Source organism: Lytechinus pictus, unplaced genomic scaffold (genome assembly GCF_037042905.1).
Source record: "Lytechinus pictus isolate F3 Inbred unplaced genomic scaffold, Lp3.0 scaffold_34, whole genome shotgun sequence".
In the NCBI taxonomy this organism is placed as follows: domain Eukaryota; kingdom Metazoa; phylum Echinodermata; class Echinoidea; order Temnopleuroida; family Toxopneustidae; genus Lytechinus; species Lytechinus pictus.
Genome location: NW_026974154.1, coordinates 358,843 through 372,027, shown reverse-complemented (window position 1 = coordinate 372,027; position 13,185 = coordinate 358,843). Strand labels below are relative to the sequence as shown.

At 38.1% G+C, this 13,185-nt stretch overlaps 1 protein-coding gene across 1 annotated transcript; it reads right to left on the bottom strand.

Moving 5' to 3' along the window:
* Positions 1 to 246: 246 nt before the first annotated feature.
* LOC129263927 (tRNA wybutosine-synthesizing protein 2 homolog) lies at positions 247 to 12,722 on the bottom strand. The gene is made up of 5 exons (XM_064115400.1): positions 10,102 to 12,722; positions 8,673 to 8,822; positions 7,350 to 7,459; positions 5,698 to 5,855; positions 247 to 4,841 (listed from the first exon to the last, which is right to left on the bottom strand). The coding sequence occupies exons 1-5, from the start codon at positions 10,866 to 10,868 to the stop codon at positions 4,104 to 4,106; spliced, it is 1,923 nt and encodes a 640-aa protein (XP_063971470.1). The 5' UTR covers positions 10,869 to 12,722; the 3' UTR covers positions 247 to 4,103.
* Between the last annotated feature and the right edge of the window lie 463 nt (positions 12,723 to 13,185).

The window sequence follows — 13,185 nt, the reverse complement described above, 5'->3', positions numbered from 1 at the left end:
ACAAAAAATGGCATTCATGAGAGCTAAATTCACTGCTCAAAGACCTGTGAACTAACAAAGGGATTAGCACAAACAAGAACATCCAATCAGAACCTAATAGACAAAATCAGCTAGATGGGCTCTTGCATTCATTCCAAAGCCATCTATAGTTATAATAAACCATTGTTCTTTGTGCAAACATATTTATATCTTGTACATAAACATGTCTTCTCATTTGGGTCTTTTCCTTCTCTGCAGCCTTCACTCGCATTAATTTGTTTTGGACTATTCCCATTTTTTTTCCTCATTATAAACCCATATTTTAATATGCCAACAAAAAGGGAATCCGACGAAATCCCCCAGCTTGTCATTGACAAGCAAGAAAAAAGTAGTCAATTAAAAAGGTTTGTACAAAATGCAGTTACGGAGGCGATGTCTGCAATCGTCACCCAGCTAGAGATGCAGGATGGCCGGATAATGGAGCTTGAGGGCAGAATAAAGGGCCAGGAGTCAGAGAAACAACTACATAAGGAGGCGGAAAAGAAATCTGTTGAAAAGATGGTAGTCTTGGAGCAAAAAAATGATGACCTGGAGCAAAAATCCAGATTGCACAACATCAAAATCCAAGGAGTGCTTAAATTGAGAGATGAAGATCCAGAGGAGGCTGTCATTGACATTGGCAGGAGGATGGGGGTCAACGTGACTTCAACCGACATTGTACGATGTCATCGACTGGGTCCTCTAGTTGACAAAGGAGCAAGTAGAAATTTACCTCTTAGCATATATAGTAGGGTAGGAATACCAAATGAGGTCATGTCAAATTTACGTCTGCAGTTTGTTTTAAAGTCTGATGACAGAGGTGTCAAGACTGTTGTCAATTAGACAGGCCACTAGTTCTAGGTATCATTCCATTTGCAACAGGTTAGTGGAGAGGTATCATGGTATTGTGAAGACTGCGCTGCAACGGTTGTGTGCAGATGAACCGCATGGGTGGGATAATCCCGCTAGTGGTGACATTAGACTGAGATGATGCCTTACGGAGATCTGAAATGATAGGGAAGGAACTTTGCGATGTCTGCCTGAGCAATCGCTGCAAGCCTGTAGTCCCACATATACGGATCGCGGTGAGTTTTCACTGTACTTACAGCCTCATTCTCTGTGCTTGCAGCTTAGTGAATTTGTGCAGCTGTGTGTGACTGGTGAACTAAAACGTCAATATGAATGACTCCATCGTGCCAAAATTATTCTGGGATGATGAAGATCTCCCAGGAACCATACAAATATTCAAAAAGCAGTGTGAATTGTACTTCTCCATGAAAAATGTCAGAGAGGAGAAACAGGTGGATCACATTCTGCTTTTCATGGGCACCCCTGGCCTCCGCATGTATAATTCATGGGACTTAGCAGAAAGAGACAGAAAGAATGTCGCAGTTGTGTGGAATCGGTTTGAAAAGCAGCTTAAACCAAAGTCCAATTTCAGAGTCGCTCGTCTCTACTTACAGAGATTTTGCCAGCAAGAGAGTGAAACTGCTGATAGTTTTGTGTCCAGATTGAATTTACATGCACAGACTTGACAATTTCGCGATGACAGAGACTTCGCTGACAGAGTCGTTGAACAATTCATTGTTAAATATTGGCTGTGATTTCTTGTAAACTGAACAATTATGGCTAATAACAAGCCTAGTATCCGACCCCCATTTTTTGAGGGACGCATTGATCAGAGTGCAGAAGAGTGGATGGACTCGTATGAACAGCTGTGTGTAAAAACATACAGTTATTCTGCTTGAAGCTAGGATTTTGGTATTGGTACAACTACTCAATCTCTGAAGGCCATTTATTGCAGACATTAAATGTCAAGGTATAATTGGAATGAATTCTCTCCTCCCAACATGTGGCATTCTTCACATGTTGAAGTGAGAATACATGCACTTCACAGCTTGAAGAACCGTTTGTTGGTCGAGTTGAAGTACTACTACAGACACTACTACAATAGTGTCTGCTGGACATGAAGCTCTCCATCCAAAAATAAAGGCATCTCTCTGAAACTCCAGCTACTCGGGAAAGGTCCATTCCTGATAGCAACAAAATTGTCCGTAGTAGGAATGGCAATTGTAGAAGGTGTAGAACCAGAAGGAAGAATCACATCATAGGATCTTCTAGCAGCCAGAAGAGGATTATCATTCCTGTCCAAGTATTTAACTTGAGTGACTCAATGCGTGATGTCAAACAGGAGAAACGGTTGGAATGATGACTAGGACGGAATTGATCCTGTGGAAAATGAATGAATTATGATTCAATAACCAGGCTGTCAATGTATCAGTCCAGAAGAGCCGACTTATTATCAGCAATGTTCAAAACATTTGGTAGAATACAAGCTACAGCTTCAGTTGTGTCATTAGTGCTCCCATCACAAGCTGACTCCAACACCATAAGAAGGGACTATTCTTGCTACAATTGTAGAGAAAACAACACTATTGTATTGATGGGCTTGTCATTTGACAAACCAACGTAAAAAAACACTTTTTCCAGAATCTACTCCAAAATCTTGGAAGAAGAATGTGTGTGTAATTACATGATGCAGTAATGCATGACTCATATATGCTACATAGTCAGGCCATCCAAGGGATCTCATCTTCACTTGGAGAGTCAGCTATACTGCACATCATGTACCAGGAGCCGACTAGGACAGCGAAGTCAAGGAGGATGATGTGTCCATGGCTTCGGTCGATGAGGCGCCTCGGGAATGGATACAACTTGGTGAAGGAGACGAGTGGAAAACTGAATGGCTGGATGACATGTACAATACCAATGGTGGTTTGACAAAGCTTTTTAACGTAAATGAAAACACCAAGCAGGTAGACTTGTTCATGAAATTCTTTACAGATGAGTTGTTTTCTTTGGTAGCTAGAGAAACGAACTTGTATTCCAAGCAAGTCATCAATAAGACTGGTGTTCTGCGACATTTGCTATACTGGTGCTGCGAATAGGGTTTGCATTTCTTTATGTTAGTTGAGCAAGTATTTTGTATGCGCTATTTCGCTTTCAGAATTCTTATTTCCCCATTTTTTATATTACAGGACCGACAGGAACAAATCAAGCTCCACAACACCATTGTAAGGGATGATCCTTGCCATAGTTGTGGAAAGTAATGCCACAATATAATTGGACAAACTGACATAACACTAATCCAAAATCCAAGGTCTTCAAGTTCGTCAGGGGGGGGGCAAAACAGGTCCCCCCCCCCCCCCCGTAGCTACGCTAGTGAGAGGGAGACTTGTCATAAAGTAGTGGAAGACAGGGAAAGTTGGCCTAGACAAGCAGGATTTCAAGATTGACAGACATCACAAGTTCTCATTTATATGAAATATTCATGTAACAAGGCTCTTTTGAAAAGCAGGCCTCTTGGCTCTGAAAGGATTACCCTGTTTTTTTTAAATAAGACTGAAATAATAATAATAATCATCCAACCCATAGCTCTCCTCTTAGTGCCAGTCAGAATCAGACGAAGTCACCTACAAGCATGATTTACGTAGCCTTCTTTTCGTACCCTACCAAGGAACGGGTACGAAAAGCGTGTCTGAACCATTCAAACAAAGCTAGATCTATGTCAGTGATGACTTTTCAAAGAAAATCATTCAGCAAAGGAAAGAAAAAGAAAAAAAAAAACGGGTGAATTCTAGAAGTTAAGGAGAGCAATAAACAATTTTCCTCAAGTTTACCCAGACCACCAATCTTATTCAATACCTGATTCAGTAGCAGGTGGAATTTATTTTATTTATCTTAATCTGTACAAAGATTGGTTATAGACATTTTCTCTATCTCTATCTCTATCCTATTTTTTCAATGACATTCTTTCAAGTGCTTTACTTTGATGAGTTCCCTTTTACTTCATCTTGCTTCATTTCCAGAAATGCAATAAACATAGTAAGCATCAATGTTGACATGAATACAAATGAGCCCTCTCTTGGCAATCCGGGGCAAAGGCCTAAACAGTTTGTTGAAGGTGAAAGTAACCAACCAACCAAACTTCGCAAGGTTTTTATTAAAGAGGTAAATAAAAAAATATAATGTTCTCTGATTTGATTCTTTTAACTTCAAAATAATATAGGCTACTAGTGTAAATGTCATAAGACCGGCCGACATTCAATATCCAAAACCAAGTGATCAATATGAGGTGCATAAGACTTGACATGCTCAATGTGCACCATCTCCACATTCCAATGACTACCATGTAGATCATGGAGAAGACCTCTAATCTGCCTAGCTACATCACTACCCCATTCAATCCATTTAGCTTGCTTGTAATGGGAACAACTAGATGATACTTTCTTGTTGAATAAACATGTGGGATGTAATCCATTAGTTTTGCTTTGAGAAATGTTACCGGTCTCTACATTTATACTACCCGATTCATTCTGAGAAGTGTTACCACTCTCTGATACCTTACTACCAGATACACTATGAGATGTGTTACCACTCTCTGATACCTTACTTCCTGATACACTCCAAGAAGTGTTACCATTCTCGAATATTTCACTCTGAGAAGTGTTACCAATCTCCCAGTCTTGGCATGTCTTGTTCTCAGGAAGCACAGTGTCTTGAATCCTCCTTTGTGCTACAGGCTGACAATGATTAGATGTGACTTCTGAATCATCCAAAAAGCAACCCACTGACGGATAGCTATCATCCTTCTTACTGCTTGGATTATTCCATTCCTGGTGGGGGTAGGAATCCACATTACCATGGATGTGCAGTATACCTCCAGTAATAGGGTTCAATGCAGCACAGGCCACTGGCCACCCCTGCTCTGAGGATGGTATAAGCCCTAGGTTTACTCTGTTAGCAACACCTACTGGACATACCTGAAATGCAACACACACAAAAAAATACATACCTGTTGAAATGTATGCAGCCAACATTGTCAAATCTAGAAAAATAATGTGACGTGATCAACTCTTTTTGTTTATTTTTAATGGTTAATAGCTAGCGGCCAGCTTAATGGGGCACTTTTGCATTTTCTGAAGTGAAACTGAACAGTTTCTTTAATACTCATCTTTGGTGAGCTTTTTCGTGAAAATTTTCAGTAAAACGATAAAAGTCTTCAAAATATCTGGGGGAAACTATCCCCTTCCTAACCCCTGCATACAGCCATGATTAATAATAGCCTACTGATTTATTTATCAGTCCCCATTAAACCAATAAATCATGATAATCCTGATTATTTCACTAATCTCAATTGATTCATTCATCCCAATTAATCTCAAATCCTTTCTATAGTGAGAGCAAAGTTGGCTCAGTAGGTAGAGTGTTGGCCCGTCGAACTAAAGATCGTGGGTTCGAGTCCACCCCGGGCGGATGACTGAAGCCAGTGCGTTGTGTGTAAACGTCTCTCCCATGTTTCATAGATGCAGGCTATGTTACAATGGAAAACACTCCGTCCCTCGAATAGAATGTTAAATAGAGGCCCTCCGTAGAGGAGAGTCACCATCTTTGCACGTTAAGAAACAACTGTCCTATTAAAAAAAGAGTAGGGGGAATCCGGTGTAGTGGTCCACCTGCATTCCCTCAACTAGTTAAATTAGAAGTAGAGACCCGCAGGTCACAGTTCTGTGTGCATGCCCTTACAGGTGACCCAGATTGGCTGGCTACTCCAAAAATGCGCCTTTGAATTTCTTTGACAGATATATGGTGCTATACAAATGCTGCACATTGTCTTACCTTCCTATTATCTCCCTCTAGCACTACACATCTCTCGTTCACACTGTTCAGCTCCAGGTTTCTTTGCAATGCATTTACAGCATGAGGATTCCATTCACATGCATAGAGTAGTTTCGCTTTGGCATGCACCAAGTATGGCAGTGTGAAGTAGCCTATACCTATAAGATGACAGTATAAAAATACATGGTGCATTTACTTATTGAGGAGACATCAAGGTTTTTTGCAATACAGAAAAATACAACATTTAGGAAAAACACACATTTCACAGAAAATGCCATATTTCAGGCCAACAAATATGAATTTAAACATAAATACAGTACAAATCAAAGCAAGATCCAATGACATAAATCTATTAAGAAAATCTGCCAATATAGCCTGTTTAGCAAGCATAGATGACTTTGAATCTATTTTTATGCAGATATTTTTGCATTGATTGCACTTAATGATGCAGTGCATACATTATTACATTTAAAAAGGTACATTTAAAAAGGGTCCAATCAGGGGTGGATCCAGAAAAAAAAATGTTTTCATCCAGAGTTTAAGGTCATTTCATCAACAGGAAACTTGATTACACATTTTGATTATGCCTCTCAAAGGGGGAGGGGCCGGATGTGCCCCCCCCCCTGGATCCGCTGGTGGTCCAATAATTAAGGCATTCATTTATGACATTGCGTTCAATCGATGATTGCAAAGGTTTGAGCATTAATAAGCCCACTGTTGTTTTGATTAATTTACATAAACAATAGATTCAGCTATAAACCTTAGTAACAAACATCAGGGCCTCATCTTACAAAGAGTTATGATTGATCCAATCAACCTCAAGTTTATGGAAATGCATCAATGTCATAATTTTTTTCCTCCAGGAAATATGCACAATGTCCTTTGTAAGCACAGAAAAACACCCTGAATTTTCAAGAAAACTATGAATGTACGAATATACAACATATATGTAAGAAATATTTTGAACGAACAATCATTTTAGATGATGACGTTATTGGCTTTCCATAGTTGTAGCTGATCGGATCGATCATAACACTTTGTAAGACAGGGCCCAATTTAGTTCTGTGTAGAAAAAGCCTGCAATCATTACTGGATGTGTTCTTATAATACATCAATAATCATGGGGATCCAATTATTTGAGAAGAAATACCAAATAATCCTTGATCTTCACCCCGTCTTACAAAGAGTTGCGATTGATCAACCACAACTATGAATGACCAGCAACATCAATATCTAAAATGTAAATTTGTTCAAAACATATTCTAGAAATGACGTATGGAAGGCCAGCAACGTCAACATCTGAAAGAGAAATTTGTTCAAAACATATTCTAGAAATGATGATGGATGGCCAGCAAAGTCAACATCTGAAATATAATTTTTTTCAAAACATATCGTAGAAATTAGACTAGTAGAAATAGCGTATGGATGGCCAGCAACGTCAAAATATAAAATGGAAATTTGTTCAAAATATAATCTAGGAATGCATTATTCATACATTCCTCATTTCTCTTGAAGATTCAGTGTGATTCTCTTTGTTTACTAAAGAGATTGTGAAAATTTCTTGTAGAAAAAATGACAGCATAGATGGATTTCCTTACAGTTGATCTTGATTGGATCAACTGTAACTCATTAAAAGATGAGGCCTTTCTTACCTGCATATAAATCAACAACTGTCTCATTGGAGCAATCAAGATTAGCCACTCTGAGCTTTTCAGTGATGTTACCAGAAGAAAACATGCTATAACGTATGTCAAAGGAATAGCTGAAAATAAAAAAAAATCATTGATATCAAAGACCAAGTTCACCAATACAATCTATTAAAGGACAAGTCCACCCAACAAAAAGCTAATTTGAATAAAAGGAGAAAAAGCCAACAAGCAAAACACTGAAAATTTCATCAAAATCGGATGTAAAATAAGAAAGTTATGACATTTTAAGATTATATGCACATCCTGGTTGTTACAAATTTGCGCACTGATGTCTTCCACTCAATATTTCATTTATATTTTATTATATGAAATAAAAAAGAGAAATATTCGAATTTTCTCCTCATTGTCATGTGAAACAAAATTTTATTCCTCCCTAAACACGTGGAATTACCATTTATTAACAGTTTATGGTTAAGTCAAGTTGGTCCTATTGTCAAATATGTATTGTATAATTCAAACAATTAAAAAAAAAAAAAAAGTGAGTGAAGGACATTGCCGACTCTCTCATTTGCGTATTGCTGAGTTGGTCGTTTAACTGTTTTGTGAAAAATATTAAAGCGAAATTCAAAAATGTCATAACTTTCTCATTTTACACCCGATTTCGATAAAATTTGCAGCGTTATGCTTGTTTGATTTTTCTATATCGATTAAAAGCAACAATTTTATGGGTGGACTTGACCTTCAAATGAAAGGAACAGCTGAAAACAAAATAGAAACATTGATATACAAAGCAGCAGGCAGTGGTCACCTCAAGTAATCACGTTCATAAACCATAATGCAACCTATTGGGCAGAGTTGTCTAGCAATAGATGCCCACTCAAATGAAAGTTACACTAATTCAGTAATCAGTACATTAATTGCACAATTATCATATTGACAATGAGCATAACTGTCATATTACCTCTGTAGAACATTCAAGTTCCTCTTTACAAATATTGATAGACTAATTCATTCTTTATTATCAATAGTTATAGTTATAGGCTAGCTATTTATAACACACAAGGAGAGATCACAGTCAGTGTTGGGAGTGATGATGATGATAATAGTGGTGATGATGATCATGATGATGACAATGATGGTATAGGTGATGATGGTGGTGACGATGATGATAATGATGATTATGATGCTGATGATAATGATGATAATAATGATGACGATGATGGCGGTGATGATAATGAAGATCATGAAGATGATGATGATGGTGGTGGAGTCGATCTACCTGTAAAAGTAGTAGTAGCAGATCACTCTTAAGTTCAAGAAACTTACATGATTCCATTATCTCTGTGTTCAACCAATGGGTCTGATCCTAAAACCATCTCTGTGTGCGGAGATCTAAAGTCATCAGATTGAATTCGGCCTCTCTTGGCAATCCTTGTACAGTTTAAAGCCTTGGCTACCAACGACCAGAAGTCTCGCCTGAATGATTGAAATAATTCAGAAAAATTAGATTGACCAAGCTCTATTGAAGCAAATAAATTTCAGGCATGAATTATCTTAGGGTTATGGCTTGTTAAATGTTGACTTTCAAAGATAAACAGCAAAATGAATCATGATACAAATGCAATTACAAAACACAAACCTTACAGAAACCAAAGTGTGCAATCATTGTCCCATTTTCCTGGTTACATGTAAATAGTAAATTTGTTTTAGAATTGAATTTGGAGAAAAATATAAACACAGTATAAACACAGAAAAAGCATTCTGAAAGATGACGTTTTGATTTTACGACCTTCAGCATCACAATAAAATGTAATAATGAACACAAATTAGCCTTTGAACGGCTTTTACTGTGGTCTCGCAATGGACGTTCATTATTACGAAAAGAGTGTGCAAGAGTTGACTTTGATGGGTCAAACACAAATCAAACTTGAAATATTTTCCGAAAAATCAAAAACCTGACTATGCTTTGTCATGGTCTTGAGACAAGGATGGTTGATCAATTAACATCACCATTTCAAAATACTTTTTTGCTTGAGAATTGGAATTACCCACACACATTACTTTTGAGTCAGTCCAAACACCCTTGCCTCTGCCTTGAGCATGTTAAAATGATTGCAGAGGTACTTTATATCATGTCTATACTTCTTTCTTATGGCCTTGATGATAGGTTCTTTATAGTGGTGGAAAAGCAAATGCTTCTCTGCCTCTCCTTCACCCCCATAAACAAATTATGATGACATGTCAAAACTTAGCCTTGGTTAAGATTTCAATGTTGACGACGCACCACCTATAGTCTCACTCTGCTATGCAGGCGAGTAAAAATTATCTTTTACTTCCACTTGTCCCAGTGTTTCCTCAGATCCAAAACAAATTTTCTGAATTTCATAGACATTTCCTGGAATTTTCAAGTTTGATTTTTAACAAAAATCAGGCAATAATAAATAATAAAATTTGGTCCAAGTAACCAAAATAGGAATCTAACTTTTTTTTCACACCCTCTTTAAAAATATGACATGCAACGGAAAATTTTGAGCTACGTTTATAGGAAAACAATACCAATATAACATAAATATAACAAATTGCAACGCTTCATTGTGGTTAGATTGTAACTTTCGTATTTCAATGAATATCCTGGAAATTTTTCATTTCCCAAACAGTTCCTGGAAAAAGTAAAATTTCCTGAATTTCGGGAAGAGTGGAGACACTGACTTGCCCCCCTATTTCAAAATTCCTTGTGCTGCCACTGTATACCTACACATTATCCCATGCTGGATCTCTGAAGGATGACGATGGTAGTAAAACTAAATCTCCATGTCTCTCCCAATTCCTAGGAATCTCATCTCTCAACTCCTCTTTCCAATCTAACCTTCCTTCTTTGGTCCATCCTTCTATCATCGCTTTCAGTCTACCGTAAGGAGTGGTGATTTTAGTTTTCTTTGAGGGTGATAGATACATGCAGACCAGCTTTGCTTCCATGTTGGATATTTTCCCACTCCATAACGCAGGTGAATGTCCTGATGGGTTGGTGGGAGAGTGGTGAAAACCATCCTTCTGACATGATGGCTCACTTGTATACTCAGAGGTTGAATGAAGAAGGGTTCTGCTACCAGTCTCTGACATATGTGTATGTCCAACAGGTGTTACACATGACAGAGTGGTAGACTGTTCTTTCTCTTGGGAACTACTGCAGAATGATGAACTACCTTGTGTTCGAAGACCTGATTTTACACCACTCTCCATAGATGAGGATGGCTTCAAGAGAGACTGGCGTCCTCCTGTCTTCAATGTTTCATTAGCTTCACTGTTACTATCTGATGTATTAAGAAGTGACACCTTTCCTTCCAATCCATCTCTCTTCAGAAGAGACTGGTGTGCTCCTGTCTTAAATGTTTCATTAGCTTCACTGTTACTATCTGATGCATTAAGAAATGATACCCTTCCTTCCAATCTATCTCTCTTCAGCAACGTCTCTGTACACCGCGTATTAACAGGGATGGCTATGTGATCATGATCAACCCTCATCAGACGTCTGTCATCGTCCCAGAAACTGTCTGCTTCAAGATGTTTCCTGCCGTAGACAAAAAAAAGATATAATTCATTATTGAACTTGTTAAGCCTGGCTCACACGCAAGCACAAATCTCAGAGGTGAGAGGTAGGTTTTGCCAATCAGGCTTTAGATTCTTTGAAAAAATCGCTAATTATTTATAATCACATAATGAATTTTAATATTCGTGAAATAATTTTTTTATCTATAAATTGTTCTTCAGAACGGCATCGCTTATCGGAAATGCGTATTAATACATAAGCGGTTCAAGGGTCGACGCCATTGTATTTGCGTTGTTTACATGTGGATCGAGGGGTCTACGCGACATCAATCTGGTAAGAAACCTTCATTTTGTATCATTTTTACCCAAGTCTTTTTTTTAAAACCTTCCTACGCATTAGGTGTAGAAATTAATAAAATAAAAACATTTTACGTGACTATTTCATCAAAAGATGGATTTCCAAGGGAAATCCATCTTTTATTCTTTATTTACCTGGTTCTCTTACGTGTCTATTAAGGCCTGTTCAAGACGTCAATGATGGAGAAGTATATGACAGGATTTAAAAAGTCATCATCATTGCGTCCTCAAGACTACATTTAACCCATGAGTGAGCAGAGACTGAAGCTTTTGGTCTAGGCCTACAGTATGGTAGGGGGTCCTAAAGCTGCACGGGTCCTAAAGCTACGCACCACTCATCGCGCATGCAGTTTTTATGGCAAATGCGCACTTTGTGTGTGGAACTTTGACTGCAGAATGACAAGCGATTCCTATTCAATTTTTTCTACAGAGACTGCAGTAAATCTCTAAATGCAGAGAAAACCAACAACTGTTTGGAATTTTAGAGTTATATTCGCTTTAATTTCATTTTATCCTATGATAATATGAATATATTTTAGTTATTGAGGCACAGGAAATACTATTTTTTTGCATGATAAATCAAGTGCGTAGCTTTAGGACCCCTTCTAACGCACTCTAGGCGACACCGCAATACTTACCCGTGTTAATAAACTGGGACTCCACTCACGCGCATTTGGGCCGCCCTAGCTTAGAACTAAAGTTTATAATCTAGATATTGTTAAACTATACTACTAAAACACACTTTAATAAATAGCTTGATACTGTTTGATAGGTACTCACCAGTTCTTTTGTTGCATTTTCAGCCCAATTCTCACAATTCTTGGGAAATATTCGCGGCAAATCCTGTCGCCATAGACAGCTACATGTTCATCTTTATTTATAAATAGAGCGCCCGTTACGATAGTTGTTAATGCCGCGGAGAAATCGTTAGGCATTTTGGCCTGTGTTCAAGGCGTAGCTGTTCAATTTTTTTTTTATAGGTATTAGATCGAAATCACAGCGAGTATTTACACTCTTCCATAATGATTCCGAAAGGGAGGCGCAACACCCCCCACCCACATGGGCGCAAATTCCAGGGGGACATGTCCCCCTCACCTAAAATAGTAAGGGGGGCACATTATGAAATGTCATCCCCCTACTATTTTTGGTCTTTTCATTCAAAATCGAAATAAAATATGTATTTTGGAAGAGACGATCTTACTTATGGGGTGCCCTTTTTTTGCTTGTTTGCTTATCAAATTTCTTTTGGTCAAGATTACCTTCTTTTTGGGGTGATAAACCTTCTTTTTTGTTTTTGTTTGTTTGTTTTATGCTTGTCAAATTTCCAGCCCCTGGTCCCCCTACCTTTGGGGAGAGATTTCCACCCTTGCCAAGTAGACATACTCTTAAAATTATTTGCGAATCTGCACGGGCGTCGGGGGCTGGGGGTGAAGAAAATCAGTGAGACGAGAAAAAAAACTAGAAGGGAAAAGAGGACAGAAAAAAGTGAATGAAAGAAAAATTAATGGAAAATAAAAGGGAGGAGAAAATAGTGAGAAAAGTGATGGGTATAGGTCGAGATATTATGTGCCCGTGCAAAAAGAAATGAGCAGAGGTTGAGCTACATGTTGTCTGTTTGGGCAAATGTCTGTCTGTTTGTTGGAGTGGCACCTGTTGCAAAAATTATTGAGCTGATGGAATCAGAAAGTTCCAACTGCTTCATGTCATACCGACAGTGACAGGATTAAGCGGTTGTAGGTATAAATCACGCTCTAAAACTGTGTTCTTTATTAAAAAGTTGTCCTTCATATTCATTTTCGCAAAAGAATATAAAGTTTTCAATCAATTGTCTATAGTTATCCTGTTTATGATAAAAATACTTAGATATTGGGTTAGGTTAGGGTTATCAAATTATCAGGGCAGAAAATATATTTTTTTCTGATTTTGCGCCTCGAGC

Coding starts and splice junctions, on each gene's coding strand:
- LOC129263927 (XM_064115400.1), bottom strand. CDS start 10,868: ATGAGGGTTGATCATGATCACATAGCCATCCCTGTTAATACGCGGTGT. Junction 8,823..10,101: donor GATCCAGCATGGGATAATGT/GTAGGTATACAG, acceptor TCAATCATTCAG/GCGAGACTTCTGGTCGTTGG. Junction 7,460..8,672: donor CACAGAGATAATGGAATCAT/GTAAGTTTCTTG, acceptor TTTTATTTTCAG/CTATTCCTTTGACATACGTT.